Below are 18,627 nucleotides of genomic sequence, written 5' to 3'. Positions count from 1 at the left end.
ATTTATCCTTGTCTATAGCATCTTAAAACTTAAAGGGTCATGGTCACTATTCCCAAACAGTTCGTCCACTGACAGGTCAAATTTGGGTTCAAAAACCCGAAATCCTGACCAAAATGAAGTATTCTTTGAATTAGTGAATGAGAAAGTGGCATTGCAGAGCAGGAGCCATTTGAACAGAACAAGTCTCACTGGAGTGAGTTTTATTTGAGCTAGTAAAAAGGGATGTGTAAGTGGAACAGCCACTGTTAGTGGGCCAGTGTTAGAATAGTCAGGTTTCTGCAAGAACAGGCGAGGTGAATATTGGCTGTTTAGAGTCAGAACTGCCTTGACAGATAGTAGTGGTCAGAGGGAATTGTAGTAGCTGGAGGTTTGTGATTAGTATCTGTACTGGGCCCTCTGCTGGTTGTGATGTATGTTAATAACCTGGATGAAAATTTACATGGCTGGGTTAATACATTTGCAGATGATACGAAGATTGATTGTGTAGTGGAGAGCATAATTGGCAAAGAATACAGTGGAATATCGATCAGTTGCAATAATAATTTGGAGCTGATACAGATTTTCAGGATTAGTAGTATTGCTAATTTGTTGTGTATTTAATTTAAATACATAATTCCTTACTCATTTAAATTGTAAGTTATCTTTTTTTGATATCTGTTTAACAATTTCCATGAAACTGACTAATTGGGACAGCCACTTAATTAGGCCAAAATGTACTGCTCCCAATGTGTCCCAATTAACTGGAATCCACTATATTTTTATTTCTGCAATTATTGTCTGACCAGTTGAGCATTTTCAACTTTTCGTATTTCAGCATATGAGTGGATAACCGGAAGTTTGGAGGCCTAGTAAACTTCAAGTGTGACAGTAATTGGCCTCAAGAACATAGTTAACAGACTGGTGAATTAAAAACTAGTAACATGGAATGTGATAGCAAGAATGCAAAGGAGGCACGATTCTAAAAGAACAATCTGGGATATTAGATGTTTTGTTGAAAGCAATAGCCCATGTTGTAAGAGTGGTTAAAATAGAACATTGGGAGCCTGGGCTTTCTAAGAAAGCACCTGAGTACAAGAGCAAGGAAGCAACCAAGAACCTCCATAAAACAGCAGGTATCTAACAGGAATATTGTGTCTTGATCTTGGTGCTGCGTATTTAGGGAAGATTAATGCAAATAAATGCTGAAAGCTGTCTAAAATCAAGAATAATATTAACGGAATGTTTGGAGTTAGTTTTTTCCTCATAAGAGGGATAAATAGGGGGGCGACGGGGGGGGGGGAAGTGATTGGGAAATGAACCAAAAATTAGTACAGTGAGAGGCAAGAGTCTGGAAAGCATTGAAAGAAATAATGGAAGCAGGTGCAATTCTGCCCACGCGGCGGCACAGGTACCAATCATCATGAAGTAATGGCGCATATCAAAAACTCCATTCCTGCCGCTTTGGACTCTTCAGCATGTTCACCAACAGAACCACTCTAAGAAAGATGCCATAGCATCTGTCATGCTGCTGGCTCCTGACACCTAGAAAACAAGGACATTTATGTCAGAATGCTGTTTCTGGATTTCAGTTTGGCATTCAGCGCTATAGTTCCACAGACCTTGGTGAACAAACTCATATTCCTCAGGCTAAAGCTCACCACTGTAAATGGGTGTTGGACTTCCCAACCACCAGACCTCAGGTAGTTAGGATGCACAGCTGCTCCTCCCTCCCCATCGTCCTCAATATGGATCTGTGTTGAGCCTTTTGCTATACACTCTACTCACACGTGACTGCACGACCAAACATCTAAGTCATATATGTCAAACTCAAGGCCCGCAGGCCAAATCCGGCCCACGGTGGAATTATCTTTGGCCCGTGAGATAATATCTAATTACTATTAAAGTTGGCCCCAGTAATCGAAGTGCCTATGGCGTATGATATGGCTAATGCTGAGTGTATTCAGGTACCAGGTTCTCAGGGTTTTTAGTTTTTGCTCGGCAGTCTTCATAAGAAACGGAATTTGTAAAGTGAAACACTTTGTAGTTATAGCAGAGACTGAGACACATGACAGCAGGCTGAAAAAACGGAGGCAACGAAAGCTGCGTTCGCACGCGTCCGACTGATCCGGCCCGCATGAAGCTGCATTTTGCTCAATCCGGCCCGTGACCTAAAATGAGTTTGACACCCCTGATTATTGTCAAGTTTGATGATGACATGACAGTGGTGGGGCTCATCATCAACAACAATGAAATGGCCTATAGAGATGAGTTGGAGAGCTCGAGGCCTGGTGCCAGGCATATAACCTCTTGCTCAATATCAACAAGACTTGGAGACGGTTATCAACTTCAGGGGAACTTGTACCACTCACACCCCTCTACACCAGTGGCTCAGCGGTGGAAACTGCAAGCTGTTGCAATCTTCTGGGATTGTACATCTCACACAACTTCTCATGGTCCCAGGACACATCCTTACACAATCAGGAGAGCTCACCAAGGCCTCTGCTTTTTGAAGAGAGCTGGGCTCTGTACATCTATACTTCAGGTGCACATTAGAGAGCACCCTAACATGCTGCATCAGTGCTCGGTACAGAAACTGCACTGCAGTGGAGAGGGATGCTCTACAATGGGTAGTCAAAACTGGCCAAAGCATCACTGGGACCAGCCTGCCTACCATCAAGGACGTATATAGAAAGGTGGTGGAAAAAGACCAGTCCCACCCACCCTTTCATTGTCTGTCTGCCCCATATTTCATCAGAGAAGAGGCTATGTAGCATCCACGCCAGGATTATCAGACTCAAAAAGTTACTCTCCCCAAACAGTAAGGCTGATCAACACCTCCACCCACTAACCCACTCCACTCCAGCTTTACTTTATCATTTCCTGTCAGTCACCTTATGTACAGACCCTCCTGTGCTTAGCATCATTTTATGGACATACAATAAATCTATCTATATAAGCTATTTTATGTATTCATATTTATTGTGCTCTTTACCTTATTGCGTTTATGCTGCATCAGATCGGAAGTTACAATTATTTCGTTTTCCTCTGCGGTACACCTGTATACTAGAAATGTCATTAAACAATCTAGCATCGTGAATCTTACCGCGTTCATAGGGGAGTTAGATGAATAACGGGATTTGCCGTGTTCCGGGGAGAGGGATGCAGGGACTTTATTACTTTTATAAAGAGCTAATACGGACTTAACAGAATGGAGTCCTTAGTGCTGCAGCTTTTCTGTGACCAATTTGGCAGTATCAAGAGTGACTTTATTTTAATTCATTCCTTGGGTGCGTGAATGGCTGGTCAGGCCTTTATTTATCGCTCATGCCCCATTGCGTGAGCCGCCGCTGGTCCAACTCGATAAGGAAGTACGTGCAGTTGGTGTATTTCAGTGACTGAAACCGGAGTATAGAACGGAAACTTGGCCAGGCTTCAACAACCGCAGCGGCGCAGGTGTCGAGCGGGAAGACTGCGAAGCCGGCCGCGCATGTGCACAAGCCGCAGCCGGGCAGCGAACGTCGTGCGTTCGGGCTGCCGGCCCAGCGGTGACGTCCGCGGTGCGCAGGCGCCCAGCCCCCGTTAACGCGCACTGTCTGGCGTGTGCGCGTTGGTCACGTGAGGGCGGCGGCGGCGCCGGGTTCTTCGCGGGCTGCGATAAAGATGTCAGGCTGTCAAGGTGCGAGGGTAACGCGGGGTTTGGGGCAAGCGATGAGGCGGCGCCGCGATGTTGAGCCAGGCTTTGCTTCTGGCTTCCCCTCGCTTGCTGTCCTGTCAGGCCCGCCCGGCCTGGGGTGGGGAAGAGTTGTCAGACAGCCGAGCCGCGGCTGTGGCCAACAGTTCTGGCACCGGCTGCAGACAGGTGGAGAGTGGGGCTGCTGGTGAGACGATGTCGGGTGGAAGTTTACAGGCCGTGACCCTGTTTGCTGATATTCATCGGTGAAAATGTGCAGGCCGGTGTTAGGGGCCGGGTTCCCTCTTGCAGGTGTATGCATTTAATACACCAGTCCTTCTCTATAATGTGTTTAGTTTGTCACCCCAGTGGGCGACATTGTTTCCCCGCCTGCCTTTAAGCAATAACGAAATTTTTTTTTCCCGTTCTGCTGTTTTGCTTGTTGTAATGTTGTTTAGTGTTGATCGCGTTTACTGCAAAATATTGAGGTTAAATATTTGGGCTGTGATATATGTAATATTTTTCAAGTATATCCGTGTAAACGCGGAAGTAACTATTATATTTAGTAACACAAGCCTATTTTGCGATACTTCAACTTATTCTTAGAAATCGCTAGTTTCTTAAAAGGATTTGTGTCGCGTATAATTCAGTCATAAACTACCTAATATGTGGATCGTGCAGGTACTGTATTTGCAGCGTTATCGAGTTTATGTAGAACATGCAGAACACAGGGATTCACAGAATAATGAAATTCAGTTGATTTATGTATGCATGCTAATAGACATCCTTTTATTTGCAGTAATAAGAGTAATAGTCGTTATAGTAATGCCTGTTCAATGTAACATCTGATTTAGTTTACCTCTGCTCTGTTTCAGTGAAATATTTCAAACATAGATTTTCGTGACATAATGTTGTGCTGACCTTTTAACCTACTCCAAGATTAATTTAACCCATCCAGCCCCAGATAGACCATCAATTTTCTGATTATCTGTATACCTATCTAAAAGTCTCTTAAATGTCTCTTAACAAAAATGCCAGCAGTACATTACCTGCACTTTCCCACTCTATGTAAAAATAAAACTATATCTGACACCTATCTCCCCTATTCTTAGCTTCAACCACCTTAAAATTATGTCCTTTCATATTACCACTGCTGCCCTGGGAAAAAGCCTCTAACAATCCAGTTTGTCTTACACACCTCTATCAAGTCACCTCCCGTTGTCCACTCCTACGAAAAAAGCCCTAGCTCACTCATCCTATCCTCATTAGACATCCTCTCTAATCCAGTCAACATCGTGGTCTCCTCTGCTCTTCTAAAGCTTCCTATAATGAGGCGACGATAACTGGACATAATATTCTAAGTATAGCCTAACCAAGGTTTTATAGAGCTCTTCCCTTTCTCCTATGGTCCACTCTCCTCTCCTATCAGATTCTTTCCTTTCCAGCCCTTTACCTTTCCTACTCAACTGGCTTCGCTTATCCTTTCTATTCTGTCACCTTCCCCTTCCTTTCCAGACCTGAAGATGCTGCCTGACCTGCAACACGTGTGATATGTATTGTGGGTACACTATGGTCCAGAGGAATGTTGTTTTGTATGGTTGTATATATGTATAGTCAGATGGCAATAAACTTGAACATTACCTCGCAGCTCTTGAACTCAGTCCCCTGACTAATGAAGGCAAAATCACGTTCTTACCAATCCTGTCAATTTGTGTGGCAACTTTGCAGGATTAATGATGTGAATCTTGTGATTCCACCACACTGCTAAGAAGCCTGTCATTAACCCTGCATCTTGCCTTCAAGTTTGAGCTTCTAAAGTGAATCACTTAACACTTTTCTATGTTAACTCCATCCACCACTTCTCAGTCCAGCTCTGCATCCTATCAATGTCCCATTGTAACCTATGACAACCTTCTATACTATCCACAACACCACTAACCTCTGTATCATCTGCAAACTTTCTAACCCACTCTTCCACTTCCTCATCCAAGTCATTTATAAAGATGACAAAGAGTAGGGGTCCTAGAACAGATCCGTGAAGAACACCCCTGGTCACTGACCTCTAGGCAGAATAGGCTGCAACTGCAACCGCCCTCTGCCTTCTCCAGACAAGCCAATCCCCAATTCTGAATCCACACAGCCAAGTTTCGCTGGATCCCATGCCTATTGACATTCTAAATCAGTCAACCATGGGGAACCTGGTTGAACGCCTTACTAAAGTCCATATACTCTACAACCACAGCTCTACTTTCATCAAGTTGTTTTCTTACTTTATTGAAGAAGTTAATCAGGCTTGTGAGGCATGACCTGCTCCTCTCAAAGCCATGCAGACTGTCCATAATTAGATAATGCCTTTCCAAGTGCTCTTGAATCCTGGCTCTAAGAATCTTCTTCATAGTTTACCCACCACTGATGTTAAACTCACTGGTCTATAATCCCCAGGATTATCCTTATTACCTTTCTTGAACAAAGGAATAGTAATTCCCCCCCCCACCACCATCTTCTGGTACTACTGTGGCCTGTGAGATCATTGCCAAAGGTGCAGCAATCTCGACCCTTCAATTTTCAGAACCTCAAGGTGTTGCATATTAGCCTGTTTTGTGCTAACCTCATGTTAAAATCTTCTCACTAGTGAACACTGAGGCCATTCAGGACCTCCTTTGACTCCAGGCACACGTTTCTTTTTGTCCCTGAACAATGGGACTGCTCCCATTGTGCAATCCCACGTTCCTGCCTAATAGCATTATATGTCATCTCCTTCTATCCCTGTCCAAAGCTAAAGGTCAGGGAGTTGTGGTCACTGTCTGAAATGCTCACGAAGAGGTCTGCCACCTGATCAGGTTCCTTACTTAGTACTATATGCAGTATAGCCTCTCTTCTCGTTGGCAGTCCACATAAAATTCTGTCTCATCCAACTCTTTTACACTAAGAAAGTATTAAGGAACTGCACTTTCTAAAATCTGCCTTCCAATCTGTTCTTTGGTGTTGCTATTGGGGGTCCTGTAGAATTCTGCCAATAGAGTTATTGCTCTCTATAGTTTCCTATATTTACCTGGTGAGAGATAGGCAAGTTAACAAGAACTTAGACTTGTATTTCTAGAGAGAATAGAAAAAATGGGCAAGTTAATGAAATTGTCATGACCTTTGTTTGGAGGCCAGCTTATACATACAGAAATGCCAAAGTTGTATGTTCGAGCCTCACCTAAAGCATTCGTGGGTTTTGGTGGCAGTTTCGGGTGCCATTGAGTGACTCAGAAACTGAACATTTACTTCAGATGTTGTACTTCTTTTAAGATGGCACAATCATGCAACAAATAGATGTAGTACCTCACCGTACCATGAATTTAATCCTGTCTGTGTTATTTCTGCAAAGGTTTCTTCCGATTGTTCCCACATCCCAGAGATAATGTGGGTTGGTCAGTTCATTGGTAACTGCAAGTTATCCCTAGTATGTAGATGAGTGGTAAAGTCTGGGGAAAGTTGATAAGAATATGGAGATAATAAATTAGTGTAAATGTTGGTTGGTATGGGCTGGGCGAACTGAGGGGCCTGTTTCCATGCTATATAGCTCTGTGACTCTAATACACAATCAAACTCTTTCTGTTGCCTTTATAATAGCAGAAACAGATCCCCTGACCCCTCAAGCCTGCAAAATCTCAGGTTTGATTTGCCAAGTCCTCAACTCTTCTATGGCAGTTCGCTAAAGCTCTCAATTTCCCTGATATTTATATCAAAATCTCTTAGTAATCTAGTCTTCACAGCTGTACAGAATAGGGAGTACTGGAGATTCACCACCTTGAGAAGAAATTCCTGCAAGCCTCAATTTAATTCTATTTGATTAATCCTTTAGTGTTACCAAAAAGTTGTTGTCTTTGAAGTTGTACCTCTTATTGTCGAGAAGAAATTTGAGAATAAAAGATAAACTAATATTTCTTTAATTTTATAATACTGAATATCCAAAACAACTCTACAAACATTGATATTAAGAAACCATGAGTGGAAAATATTAAGTGGGACAAAAGGTCAAATGATTTTACAATGCACATATGCATTGAGAAAGTAAATATTAAAAGATCCCAAGGTGTATCAAGCGAGCTAATAAAAAATCAAACAATATCCTCTATTTATAGAACAGATTTTGGTGCCTTTAGGGTAGAAATCCTAAGGATTTTGAGACTGATACTGAATTCCATAATATTTCAGGTCATGGGTAGTGTGATAACTTGGGGATTAAAAAAAATCCCTGAAGTAGAGGGAATTGTAACCATAGTTGTTCAGCTCAGAAATGGGCCATTTGGCCCACTGGTCCACTGTCATGCTGACCTATTTACCCATCTACAATAATTTCATTTGCCTGCTTCAAGTCTGTATCCTTGTGCTTTCTAAATGCCTCTTTAATATAGTAAAGTCAGAAACCTCCAGATATAGATAGATCTTTTTTCATCTACCACAAAATGGTAGATAGCTTTCTCCTTTACAACTCCTTCCTCTCATCTTAAATCAATGTCCTATTGCTTTTGATGTCCTACCATAAGGTAGGTAAGCAGTATCTTTTTCCTATATCTCTTTTACAATTTTATATACTTCTATAAGGTCACCTCTCAACCTTCTTTACTCCAGGGAAAACAAACCCAGCCGATCCAATCTCTCCCCATAATTGAAGTCCTCCAGTTTGGGCAACATCCTACCAAATCACTTTTGTACACTCTCCATTGCAACCATATCCTTCTAGTGTGATGATTAGAACTGAATACAGTTCTCCATGTGCAGCCCATGTAGTGTTTTACAAAGATGTAACATGATATCCCAAGCTTTATATTCTATTCTGTATGCTACCTTTCTTCACCTGTCTTCCTACTTTGCTACTTTCAGGAACTATGGATTGAATCCCATGATTTCTGTTCATCAACAATTCTCAGCATACTACTATTTACAGTACGTGGCCAACACCTGTTTGACTAAAAATTTATCACTTAGATTCCATTGCTCAACTTTCCAGCTGATCAATATCCTTTTGTAGCCTTGAGCAACTTTCCTTGCAAATCACACCACCAACAGCTTTTGTTTCACCTGCAAAAATAAGTACTTCTGACATTACTTTCTTTCGTGCAATATCAGAAATCTTGGAGTTGGCTTAACAACTAACTGTTTTATGTTGGACAGTTCCTCGTAATTTTTGTTTGCTGGAAGAGCTTGAAGAAGGCCAGAAAGGAGTAGGTGATGGTACAGTGAGCTGGGGCCTTGAAGATGATGAAGATATGACACTCACACGATGGACAGGAATGATTATTGGACCACCCAGGGTCAGTAAATAACTAACATAAAATACCATTTTTTCCCTAATGCTAAATCTTGGAGATACTTTTCCCTGGTTTTCCAGAGGGGTTGATGCAACAGGACTAAAGGGACACATTGAAAGTACATGAGAAGTCCAGAATATGCTTGTGTTCAGTTGTTAGGTTGCACTTACCTTGAAATACTCCAAAAGGTTGTATGTTTTGAGAGCTTGCATATTCATCTTTGTTCTTCAGTTGTTATAATATGTTTAGTCCTTTGATTTTTAATCCCACAGCTTTTATTAATGTCAGTCTTAGTGATTAAAGGTTATATACACTAAATTGTTCTGAAAGTATAGCACAGTGGCACTTTGTCGAACTGCTCCCTCAACTCCAGAGACCCATGTTGAATCCAGATATCAGGTGTTGTCTATATGTTTCATATATCTCTCTGAGACATTATGGGTTTTTTCCTCTCGTGCTCCCTTATCCTCTTATATTCCAATCAAGTGTGCACATGTACATTGACTGGTCATTGTAAATTTCCCCTAGCATGTTCATTTGTGGAAAGTTGATAGGAGTGGACCAGTAATGTGGTCATTGCAGACCAAGTGGGCTGCAGGGATTCTTTTGCCCTGTATGACGTCATGCTTATATACAGTATATTCAAGGATACTGTATTTGGTGATAGATCTTAATCCACCTTCAAGCTTTGAGTAGCCATTGAATGTTAGTAAGTGTGCTTTAAGTTTTTCCAGTCTGTGAATCCATTAGTTATGTCCATGGAATCTTTACAAAGTTTGCAATCCAGAAAAGCCAGTCTGGGCAAATAGTGGGCTACAACTGGTGCCGCAGAGTAATCTACGAGCTGCGTGTAGTGCAATTCCCATATGGATATCTTACTGGCACACTAGGCAGCATAGTTTTAATTTGATAACCACTCGGTGCAACTGCTTTAGCTGAGGAAAGAAATCTTCTCGGATTACATACTTGTACTTGTTGAGCTAATTTAATACTTTTCACATATTGACCGTCTTTTGAGCTTGCAGATTGACAACAAATGGTCTTACCACCAAATATCTTCTATAATGCTGACCAGCCTATTGCAGGCAAATATTACTAAGGTGGTCTTTTGGATGAGAAGCAGTGATTTAATGGGTGACTGAATTACAGGATCAAAAAAGATTGGCTCTTGTGCTTCTTCTCCTTTGAGAAATTAATGTAGAATGGTAAAGTTTGAAAATTGATTCCAAACAAATTAAAAATTAATGCCAATAGAATACCAGATTGGAGGTGATTGCTGAGGTAATTCAAAAATCAACACTTGGTAAAATGCTTTGGCATTTTAAAATTTCTGATGTTTTTCTTTCAGACTTGCTTTGAAAACAGAATATACAGCCTGAAAATAGAGTGTGGAAGTAAATATCCAGAGGTAGCTCCAACAGTTAGATTTGTAACAAAAATAAATATGAATGGAATCAATAATTCCAATGGAATGGTAAGTGATCTGATACCTTATCTTTGTTTAATGGAATGTTGGAACTATAAGATCTTTACAATTTGGCCTGCTAATACTCAGCCATCAGACACCATCTGGAAGATTTCTTTACTTCCTCCTTAACTGTCTTGTTTAATGTTGGCACATTATTGTTGTCTAAAAACAATGACGGGCGGTCAACATATGTGTTTTTGCCCATAATAATTTGAAGCTCAGCTGTTAAGGATGTATGTCTAATAAAGGTCAGAGTGACTTGGTACAATTTTCTCCTTTAATATGCGAAAATTGTATAGTTTAGTTTCCTGGGAATGCTGAATCACTCAGCTAACTATGCTTTGAGTAGGAGTTTCTGAGTGTAAATTCCACAAAAATGTTTTGAGTCAGTTAAGCCAGCTGTAGAGTTTCAAAGAGATCTATAGTATTCAAATAAAACCTTTAAAATATTAATTTTTAAAATGTAAATTGTGTTATGTGGAAGCAAATTTGCAGATTCGGTAAGTGGGACAGGACACACTGATTGCGAGTAAGCATGTTAACTATTTATTTTCAAATAAACAGTGAAACACTCAACCAAGCATCAAAGTCAAACAAGTGCTTATCTAAGCCCCCTAAATTACAAAACTGCAACACTGAGCATTCAATAACACTTCAAACTCAAACAGGTATTTTGTGAAGTCCCTTCAAGTTACACAACTCCGGCACCAAACATTCCGCAAATGGGTACAGTACTTATGTAAGTCTATGCACGGGCCCTCCTTTCTGCAGCACACTTTCCTCATGGTCCTTAATCCCTGGTTGTGACCCAGTCTGAAGGAGATCTCTGAGTGAAAAGAGAGTGAGTTCGTCGCATGCACTATTCTTGTACCCCTGGGGTGCCCAGAGCCAGAAGCTGATGCCATGGCACAAAAGAAGGGAACTTCTCTATCGTTCGAACAGGCCAATCAATGAATGGCACAAAAGAAGCAGCTTTCAACCCCTTGAAAGACATGGCACTTTGACACACGGCCCTCAGGCTAGTATAATCCCACAAATGCCCCACTAAACTACATAAAAAACGCAAAGCTTCAATACTAAGTACTATAAGCCGAATAGTCACTAGACAGTGTACTACAGCAGTGCCCCAACCTGCTAGCACCCCCAAAAGTTCACAGAGTAGTAACTATGGAACTGGGTCCCCACTTCCTTAATTGTTGTTGTTCCCCTCCATGCCCTGAGGCGCATCGGGTGGCAACCTTGCCATTTCTTTAGCATTTGTCTGTTTTTTACGAGGCCGAGTTGCTAGCAACGCCCAACTGAGCACAGATGGAAAGTGTGCAAGGAGCCGGCTGGATTCGAACCCAGGGCCACTTGCCTCGAAATCTAGTGCAGGTAGCACTACACCACTGGTCGGCCACTTTCTTAGTTTTATCCACCAGTTGTCGGGTGTGATCAGCCAGGTGAGTGATGTTCCCCGACTCGTCAAGAATGTAGGTGTAGCATTCTTGACCAATAACAGCACGTACCACGTTTCTGTGCAAGCAGGCAGTCTAAGGCCATGATTCTGCAAGGCAACCATTTGAATAGTCTTCATTTTGGCTGATACTGGGGGTCAGTGCATCTTCTGTGTACTTGAGCGCTGTAGTCTGGCTGTATTATACTGGGCAAAGGCCATTATCCAAACCTTTCTTCCTCTGTGATAGCCCTCTTCCTATACTGACCATCTCAGGCAGGGTGCTCATCCAGGGGACTGAGGTGATGTATATATGGCACCACATACTGTGGATAACACAGTCCCTGTGCGGAGCCACGGGTGGGCCCAGCTGCATATCCAGCAAGTGCCTTTCAGTGTCCAGGGAGTGCCCATCTTCACAGCACCATTTAGCTTAGACACCATCATCAGAGTACCGCTCCTGCTCACACCCGCTGTCCTACTGACTGATGGGACCTGTGCCTGTTGTACCGTTTTCACCAATGTTCCTTTCCCCTGTCAGCTGGGAATCACTTTCAGAGTCTGGACCTTTGGATTAAACAAGTCTTAAGTAGCTCTTAAACCAGCTCTTAAAGCACTCACTCCACTAAGGCTCATTTTTTTAAAGTCTGTTATCATACAGCTGGGCAAGGTTGGCTAGAATGGACAAACCCTCTACCTGTTTCCCCCAAAACAGATTACCAAGGTCAGTGGAGTTCTCACAGCAGACTTTTGTAGGGGTACTTTGGCATGGATGCAGTGGTCATTATTGGGCAGGGACACAGCCTGTTCATGGAGTCGGCTCACCCCATCAGGACCTCGCTAGACTGTCTGTGTTATACCATTTCCATTTAATGAGGACCACTGGGAACGGCCCTCATTGTGAATCACATTGTCAGTCTTCACCCACTGCATGATAAACAGATGCAATCACAGCATGACTGGTTCAGAGGCTGTCTGATGTTTGTTGGCCAGGGGAGCCCAATAGCAGGCCACCATGGCGTCTCAAAGGGAGTGTATCAGGTTGCCGCCTCAGGGAATATCATCCAAAACCCCAAGAGGTCACAATGTCCCACAGGCTCCACTTGACCACTCTATGGGTTGCTAAAATCTGCAGCTCAAAGTGTATCCCATTCTGTCTAGGGGCTAATGGGTGAGCCTGTTCCATTGACTGCTTGGTAGTTTTAAAGGCTGCTTACTGTTCGGGATCCCATTGGAGAGTGGTCTTTTTACAGGAGGCTTGATATAGGGGGCGTAAAATGGTCAGATGGGGCCAGGGGTCAAATTCACTTAAGCAGGCTATGGGACCACGTCACTGGTCTGGCCTGTACTGTCTCAAGTGCGTAGGGGGAGGGCAATCATTTAATGGGAGAATCAGGACTTTCCTCTGCTCTCTCTTCCCCATCTGCACCATCCAGCCAGATATCCCCATCCCTCATTCACGTGTTGGGATCATCTCTGTACAGTGTCAAGGCTCAGATCTTAATGGGATCTGCTTGCCCGTTGGGCAGCCTCTAATTCCTCTACCTTTACTAGGTGATAAGCTTTCTCAGTACTTGTTTCTTCTAGCTCTTTGGCCCAGGTCTATGCCGACTGAGCAGCTTCCCCCATGGTGGTACAGTGCTAATGCAGCACTTCCACCTCGTTCTTGAGACTTATTGTCTGCTGCTTTCTCTGTGCTATCGTCTTATGCTGCTGCTTTACAATGGCTGCCATCAGCTAAAAAGCACCTGTTTGGTTCCCCTTTTCTGGAGACCTACCCTGTTTTACACAAGCATAATGTAGTGTTTGATTTTATTTCTCCCTTTGGAAGTTCAACTTGTCTGACCAATCCACCAGTGAGCCGAGGCTTGCCAGTAGATTGGTAATACTGCCGAACCTAATTCTACCCCAGGACCCGGCACTCCGCAAATGAGGGGTTCTCTCACTTGCTCTTATCCATAAGCATTTTAAAGTCCTGCGAATCCTACTAGATGTTACGCAGAAGCAGATTCATGGATTTGGTAAGTGAGTTACGAGACATTGTGCATAAGCTCATTAACTATTTATTTACTGTAAACCAGGCATCTAAGTCAAACAACTACTTAGCTAAGCTTCCTAAGTTACAAAACTATGACATTAAATATTCATAACACTTCTGACTCAAATAAGAACTTAGTTTAGTTTCCCCACGTTACACAACTACAACACTAAGCATTCAACAAATAGGTACTTAGCTAAGTGTGTGCGCAGACCTTGCTTTCTGCAGCACACTTTCCCAATGCTTCTTTAGCCCTGATCGTGACATAGTCTGGAGGGGAGCCCCTAGGGAAAAGAGAGTGAGTCTTTTGCACATGTTATTCTTATACCTCTGGGATGCCTGGAACTGGAAACCACTGCCACGGTGCTAAAGGAAGGAGCTGCTGCATCCTTTGAAAGGGACAATCAGCAACAGGCAGAGGAAACAGCTTTCGACCTGCAGGTAAGTTAACCATTCATGCTCCAAATGATGTAACAGTTTGAAACTTGAATGCAAAATAGGCTTACAATTCAATTTTTTTAAAATCCCATGACCTAAAACTGGTCCCACTTCATTTGCAATAACTGGGGTTCCTGAAATTTGCATATTTCAAGGCATCAGACTAGTAACCTGAAGGTCACTGGTTCGAGCCTCAGCTGAGGCAGCGTGTTTTTGTCCTTGAGCAAGGCACTTAACAACACATTGCTCTGCGATGTCACCAGTGTCAAGCTGCATGGGTCCTAGTGCCCTTCCCTTGGACAACATCGGTGGCGTAGAGAGGGGAAGGCCTGCAGCTTGGGCAACTGCCGGTCTCCCATACAACCCTGCCCAGGCCTGCGCCCTGGAAACTCCAGGCACAGATCCATGGTCTCTCGAGACCGACGGATACCACCACCATAGCTGGCAAACTGAAGCATTCATTGCTGAAAGAAGGTTTGACAAATAATGTAAGTGGAAAATTGGGCAAAAGCATTTAATCAAGTTGTTTGGAGGAACTGAAGCTGATGTTTTCACTCTGAACGTGGAACAGTACAGCATAGAAAATGGCCCTTTGGCCCACTATTTCTGTACTAATTGTGATGTCAACTGAAACTAATCCCATCTGCCTGCACGTGGTCTAAACCCTTCAGTGCCTGTCTAGGTGTTGCTATCATATCTGGTTCCACCACTTCCACTGATAGTGTTTACTTGCTACCCTCTGTGTGTTTTTGAAATATCTTCATTTCCTGCAGCTGAATACTTTTCTTGTTACCTTGCCCTGCACAAGTGTACATTATTGCATGTAAACATGAACATGTGGATAAGACTTGCCTGACTGCATGGTGAGCCTACATCATTAAAAATTCTCTTCTCCAAGCACCACTCCAACCACTCCCCATCACTAATAACTTCGTTTTACCTGTAACATTGCTAATTTAAGAACCTCTAGCAAATTCTTAAGTCTGTGTACTGGTGTGTTCTGCATAATTTATTTTTGCATCTGCACTACCTGGCTATTTTACATAATCGAAATGTAAAGGTTGAACGTGTTTTTTTCCTCTATCTCTTGGTTATTATGCCTTTAACACTTGGCTTAGTTGGATGTTTAAAAATTGTGCATTTTATTTAACTTGTTTTTTTCCTCTCTTGTAGGTGGATTCACGTAGTATACCAGTTCTATCAAAATGGCAAAATTCCTATAGTATTAAGGCTGTACTTCAAGACCTACGACGGATGATGACATGCAAAGAGAATGTGAAGATTTCACAGCCCCCTGAAGGGCAAACTTACAGCAATTAACTTTAATTGATCCAAAATCACTCTCTTAAACCTCACTTCTTGCTATAAATTTTCCACAATAATAAGCATCCACAAAAATAGGCCTAGGTATCTGTAAAGTTTAATGTTTACCCACACCATGATGTTCTCAAGCAAGGATAAATTCAGAAATGGACAGAGTAGCTTTATTACTCTAATCAAGTCAATGATACTGGTGAAACAAAAGCATCTTGATGGGGCAGAGGTAAAAATGATTGAAACCAAGTTATTTATTGCTTGATCATAGATGTTATGCAAGGTAATTGGTTAATAAAGGCAGTAGTTGGTGTATATAATAGCATGTTGAACTTCTCAATGAAAGAGAGCTGTATTACAATTTAGGTTGTGTACGTAATGCAAACAAAGCTCAAGAATTGTTGAAAGTTTTTGCTTATTATTTTGCTGCTGTTTAATTGTAATGTCAGTGTTGAGGATTGTTTTAATATTTGTATTTATGGAAATTACTTCCTGTAAGCAGCTCAGTGTATTAAGTATATTGCATTTGTTTACAGTATGGTTCTGCCAATACATGCATTTGCAATTGCAAGAAGAGTATCAGTGTATAGTTAGGACTCGCTAAGATTAAATTTAGTATTGAAGATGTGAATAAGATGCAGTGAGATTTTGTTTTCTTCTGTAAACTGGGTAATTGTTTGACCAAATGTTAGTTTCAGAACATTTTATGGGTGTAATTTTTGGGGGGTGGGAGAGAATAAGATTCATCAACATTTTAAAAAAAACTTGTTCCCTAAGGAACAAATTATATGACTATCTAAAATACTAGGCTGAGTTCTCCTTGAATCCTGTAGCAAAAGTAATACATTTTATGGACTAAAAGCTGCTAATGAACCTGTCAAAACAAAATTGGATAATATTGTCTGAAGTATACTTTCTTGTGAGGCGTTCCATTGAAGTTTATGACAAAACTTAAAGTGGCTATTCATTTAATAAATAGTAAAAAAGTGTGCTAACCATCTTTACGGTCCTTAGTAACTTTTTTTAAAAATGGTAATTTACTTAACTGGAAGAAAATGCATTTTCTACTATTCACACCCTTACTGCACTGGCCAGATCATCCCAGTGAAGTTAGTAAGTTCAAAGTAGGATTGAAACTATAACCTACGATTGTACAACATCACCTAAGTATTTTAAGAATTGAACACTTACTACCTGAAAACCCACTGGGCTTAGAACTGGTATTAACTTGCAAAGTATTTCAAAGTTCTTGTGAGGGATCTGCATTTAGGTCTTCAATTATTAACTATTAATGATTGGATAAAGAATTACACGGGTGAATGTGCTGATGACATGAAGAAAGAATGGGAAGTAGAATGAGTGGAAGCATAACATAAGTAACTTTAGACCTAAAATCTTCAATGTGCTTTCCAAATGGTGAAAAGCTAGGAACTGGGATGCCGAAGAAATGTGAGCTGTATATGCTTGGATGATCTTCTGTGTCCATGAAATGAAATTTTTAAAGACACAGGTGATTTTCATTGGGTATCCTTGTCCTCCATGAACTGGGGGATTCCAGTTCTGAATTCAGTCCTGATTCTGAATTCTGAACTGGAATACAACAGTGCAAAGCCCTTGTCATACCATTGCTTCAGTTTCACAAAACTGATCTCAACTCATCTATGGAAAAATTAAATAGAAATGGATTTCATGGCCACTTGGGCCTGTTGTGCTATTCGGTAAGATGGTAAATAATCTTTGAGATATGGATCATATATTCAGCAAGGGAACATCCAGAGATCTATAAGATAAACTGGGTAAGCATTCCAAAAACTTCAGCCATCACTTGAAAGTAATTTTCTATATTTTGTTTATAATTTTCCAATCCCTTGAGATGATGCTGCCCAACTGAGTGCCTGTAATGTTCTATATTTTCATGAGATTACTCTTCATTCTTCTGGATTCTAGAGAATATCATCTGATAAAATAATAGAGTACAAGAATAGACCCACTACATCTGCTCCAAACACAATGCTGAATTAAACTAAATCTCTTCTGCCTGTATATGTGATCCATATCCCTCCATTGCCAACATGTTCATACTTCTAAAGTGCTATTATTGCATGCTTGCACTATAACCACATGCAGTTAATTAAAAAAGTACACCTTACCCCATGCATTTCCTTTAAATGTTACCCCCTCTCACCTTAAATGCATATTCTTTTATACTTGACATTTCTACCATGGGAAAAAGATTTGGACTACCATATTTCTCTCTCATACTTTTATATATTTCTGTCAGGTCTCCCTTCACCCTCTGAAGCTCCCAAAAATACAAGTTAAGTTTGTCCAAACTCTCTTTATAGCATACTGGAAAACCTCCTGTGCACCTTTTGAAAACTATCCATATTGATTCCTGTAATGGGAAAAATAGAACTGCACACATTACTCCAAGATTTGTATAGCTACAAATGTGAGTCGTAGAGTCAGAGTCTTAGAGAAGTACAGCACATAAACAGGCTCATCAGCCCATCTAGTCCATGCCAAAACCATTTAAACTACCTACACCCATCAACCCGCATCAGGACCATAGCCCAACATATCCCTACGATCCATGTACCTTTCCAAACTTCTAAACATTGAAATCGAGTTCACATACTCCACTTGTGCTGGCAGCTCATTCCACACTCTCATGACTCTGAGTGAAGAAGTTTCCCCTCAAGTTCCTCTTAAACTTATCACCTTTCACCCTTAACCTATGGCCTCTGGTTGTAGAAACATAGAAAAAGTACAGCGCACTACAGGCACTTCAGCCCACAATGTTATGCTGAACATGCACTTACTTTAGAAATTACCTAGGGTTACTCATAGCCCTCTATTTTTCTAAGCTCCATGTACCAATACAAGAGTCTCTTAAAAGACCCTATCATATCTGCCTCCACCACCATAGTCGGCAGCCCATTCCACACACCCTCCACTCTCTGTGGAAAAAAACTTACCCCGACA

The 18,627-nt window shown here is 41.6% G+C and overlaps 1 protein-coding gene across 1 annotated transcript; it reads left to right on the top strand.

Annotated features, from left to right (window-relative positions):
- The first annotated feature begins 3,498 nt into the window (after positions 1 to 3,498).
- ube2v2 (ubiquitin-conjugating enzyme E2 variant 2) lies at positions 3,499 to 16,642 on the top strand. The gene is made up of 4 exons (XM_073042699.1): positions 3,499 to 3,655; positions 8,813 to 8,952; positions 10,298 to 10,423; positions 15,502 to 16,642. The coding sequence occupies exons 1-4, from the start codon at positions 3,640 to 3,642 to the stop codon at positions 15,646 to 15,648; spliced, it is 429 nt and encodes a 142-aa protein (XP_072898800.1). The 5' UTR covers positions 3,499 to 3,639; the 3' UTR covers positions 15,649 to 16,642.
- The last annotated feature ends 1,985 nt before the right edge of the window (positions 16,643 to 18,627 follow it).

The sequence above is a fragment of the Hemitrygon akajei genome, chromosome 1 (assembly GCF_048418815.1).
Source record: "Hemitrygon akajei chromosome 1, sHemAka1.3, whole genome shotgun sequence".
In the NCBI taxonomy this organism is placed as follows: Eukaryota; Metazoa; Chordata; class Chondrichthyes; order Myliobatiformes; family Dasyatidae; genus Hemitrygon; species Hemitrygon akajei.
This window is presented reverse-complemented; position numbering and strand designations above follow the sequence as displayed.

What these genes read in the sequence shown, in the direction of transcription:
- ube2v2 (XM_073042699.1), top strand. An exon ending in TGATTATTGGACCACCCAGG is followed by an intron (nt 8,953 to 10,297) that starts GTCAGTAAATAA and finishes TTTTTCTTTCAG; the next exon opens with ACTTGCTTTGAAAACAGAAT. An exon ending in TCAATAATTCCAATGGAATG is followed by an intron (nt 10,424 to 15,501) that starts GTAAGTGATCTG and finishes CCTCTCTTGTAG; the next exon opens with GTGGATTCACGTAGTATACC.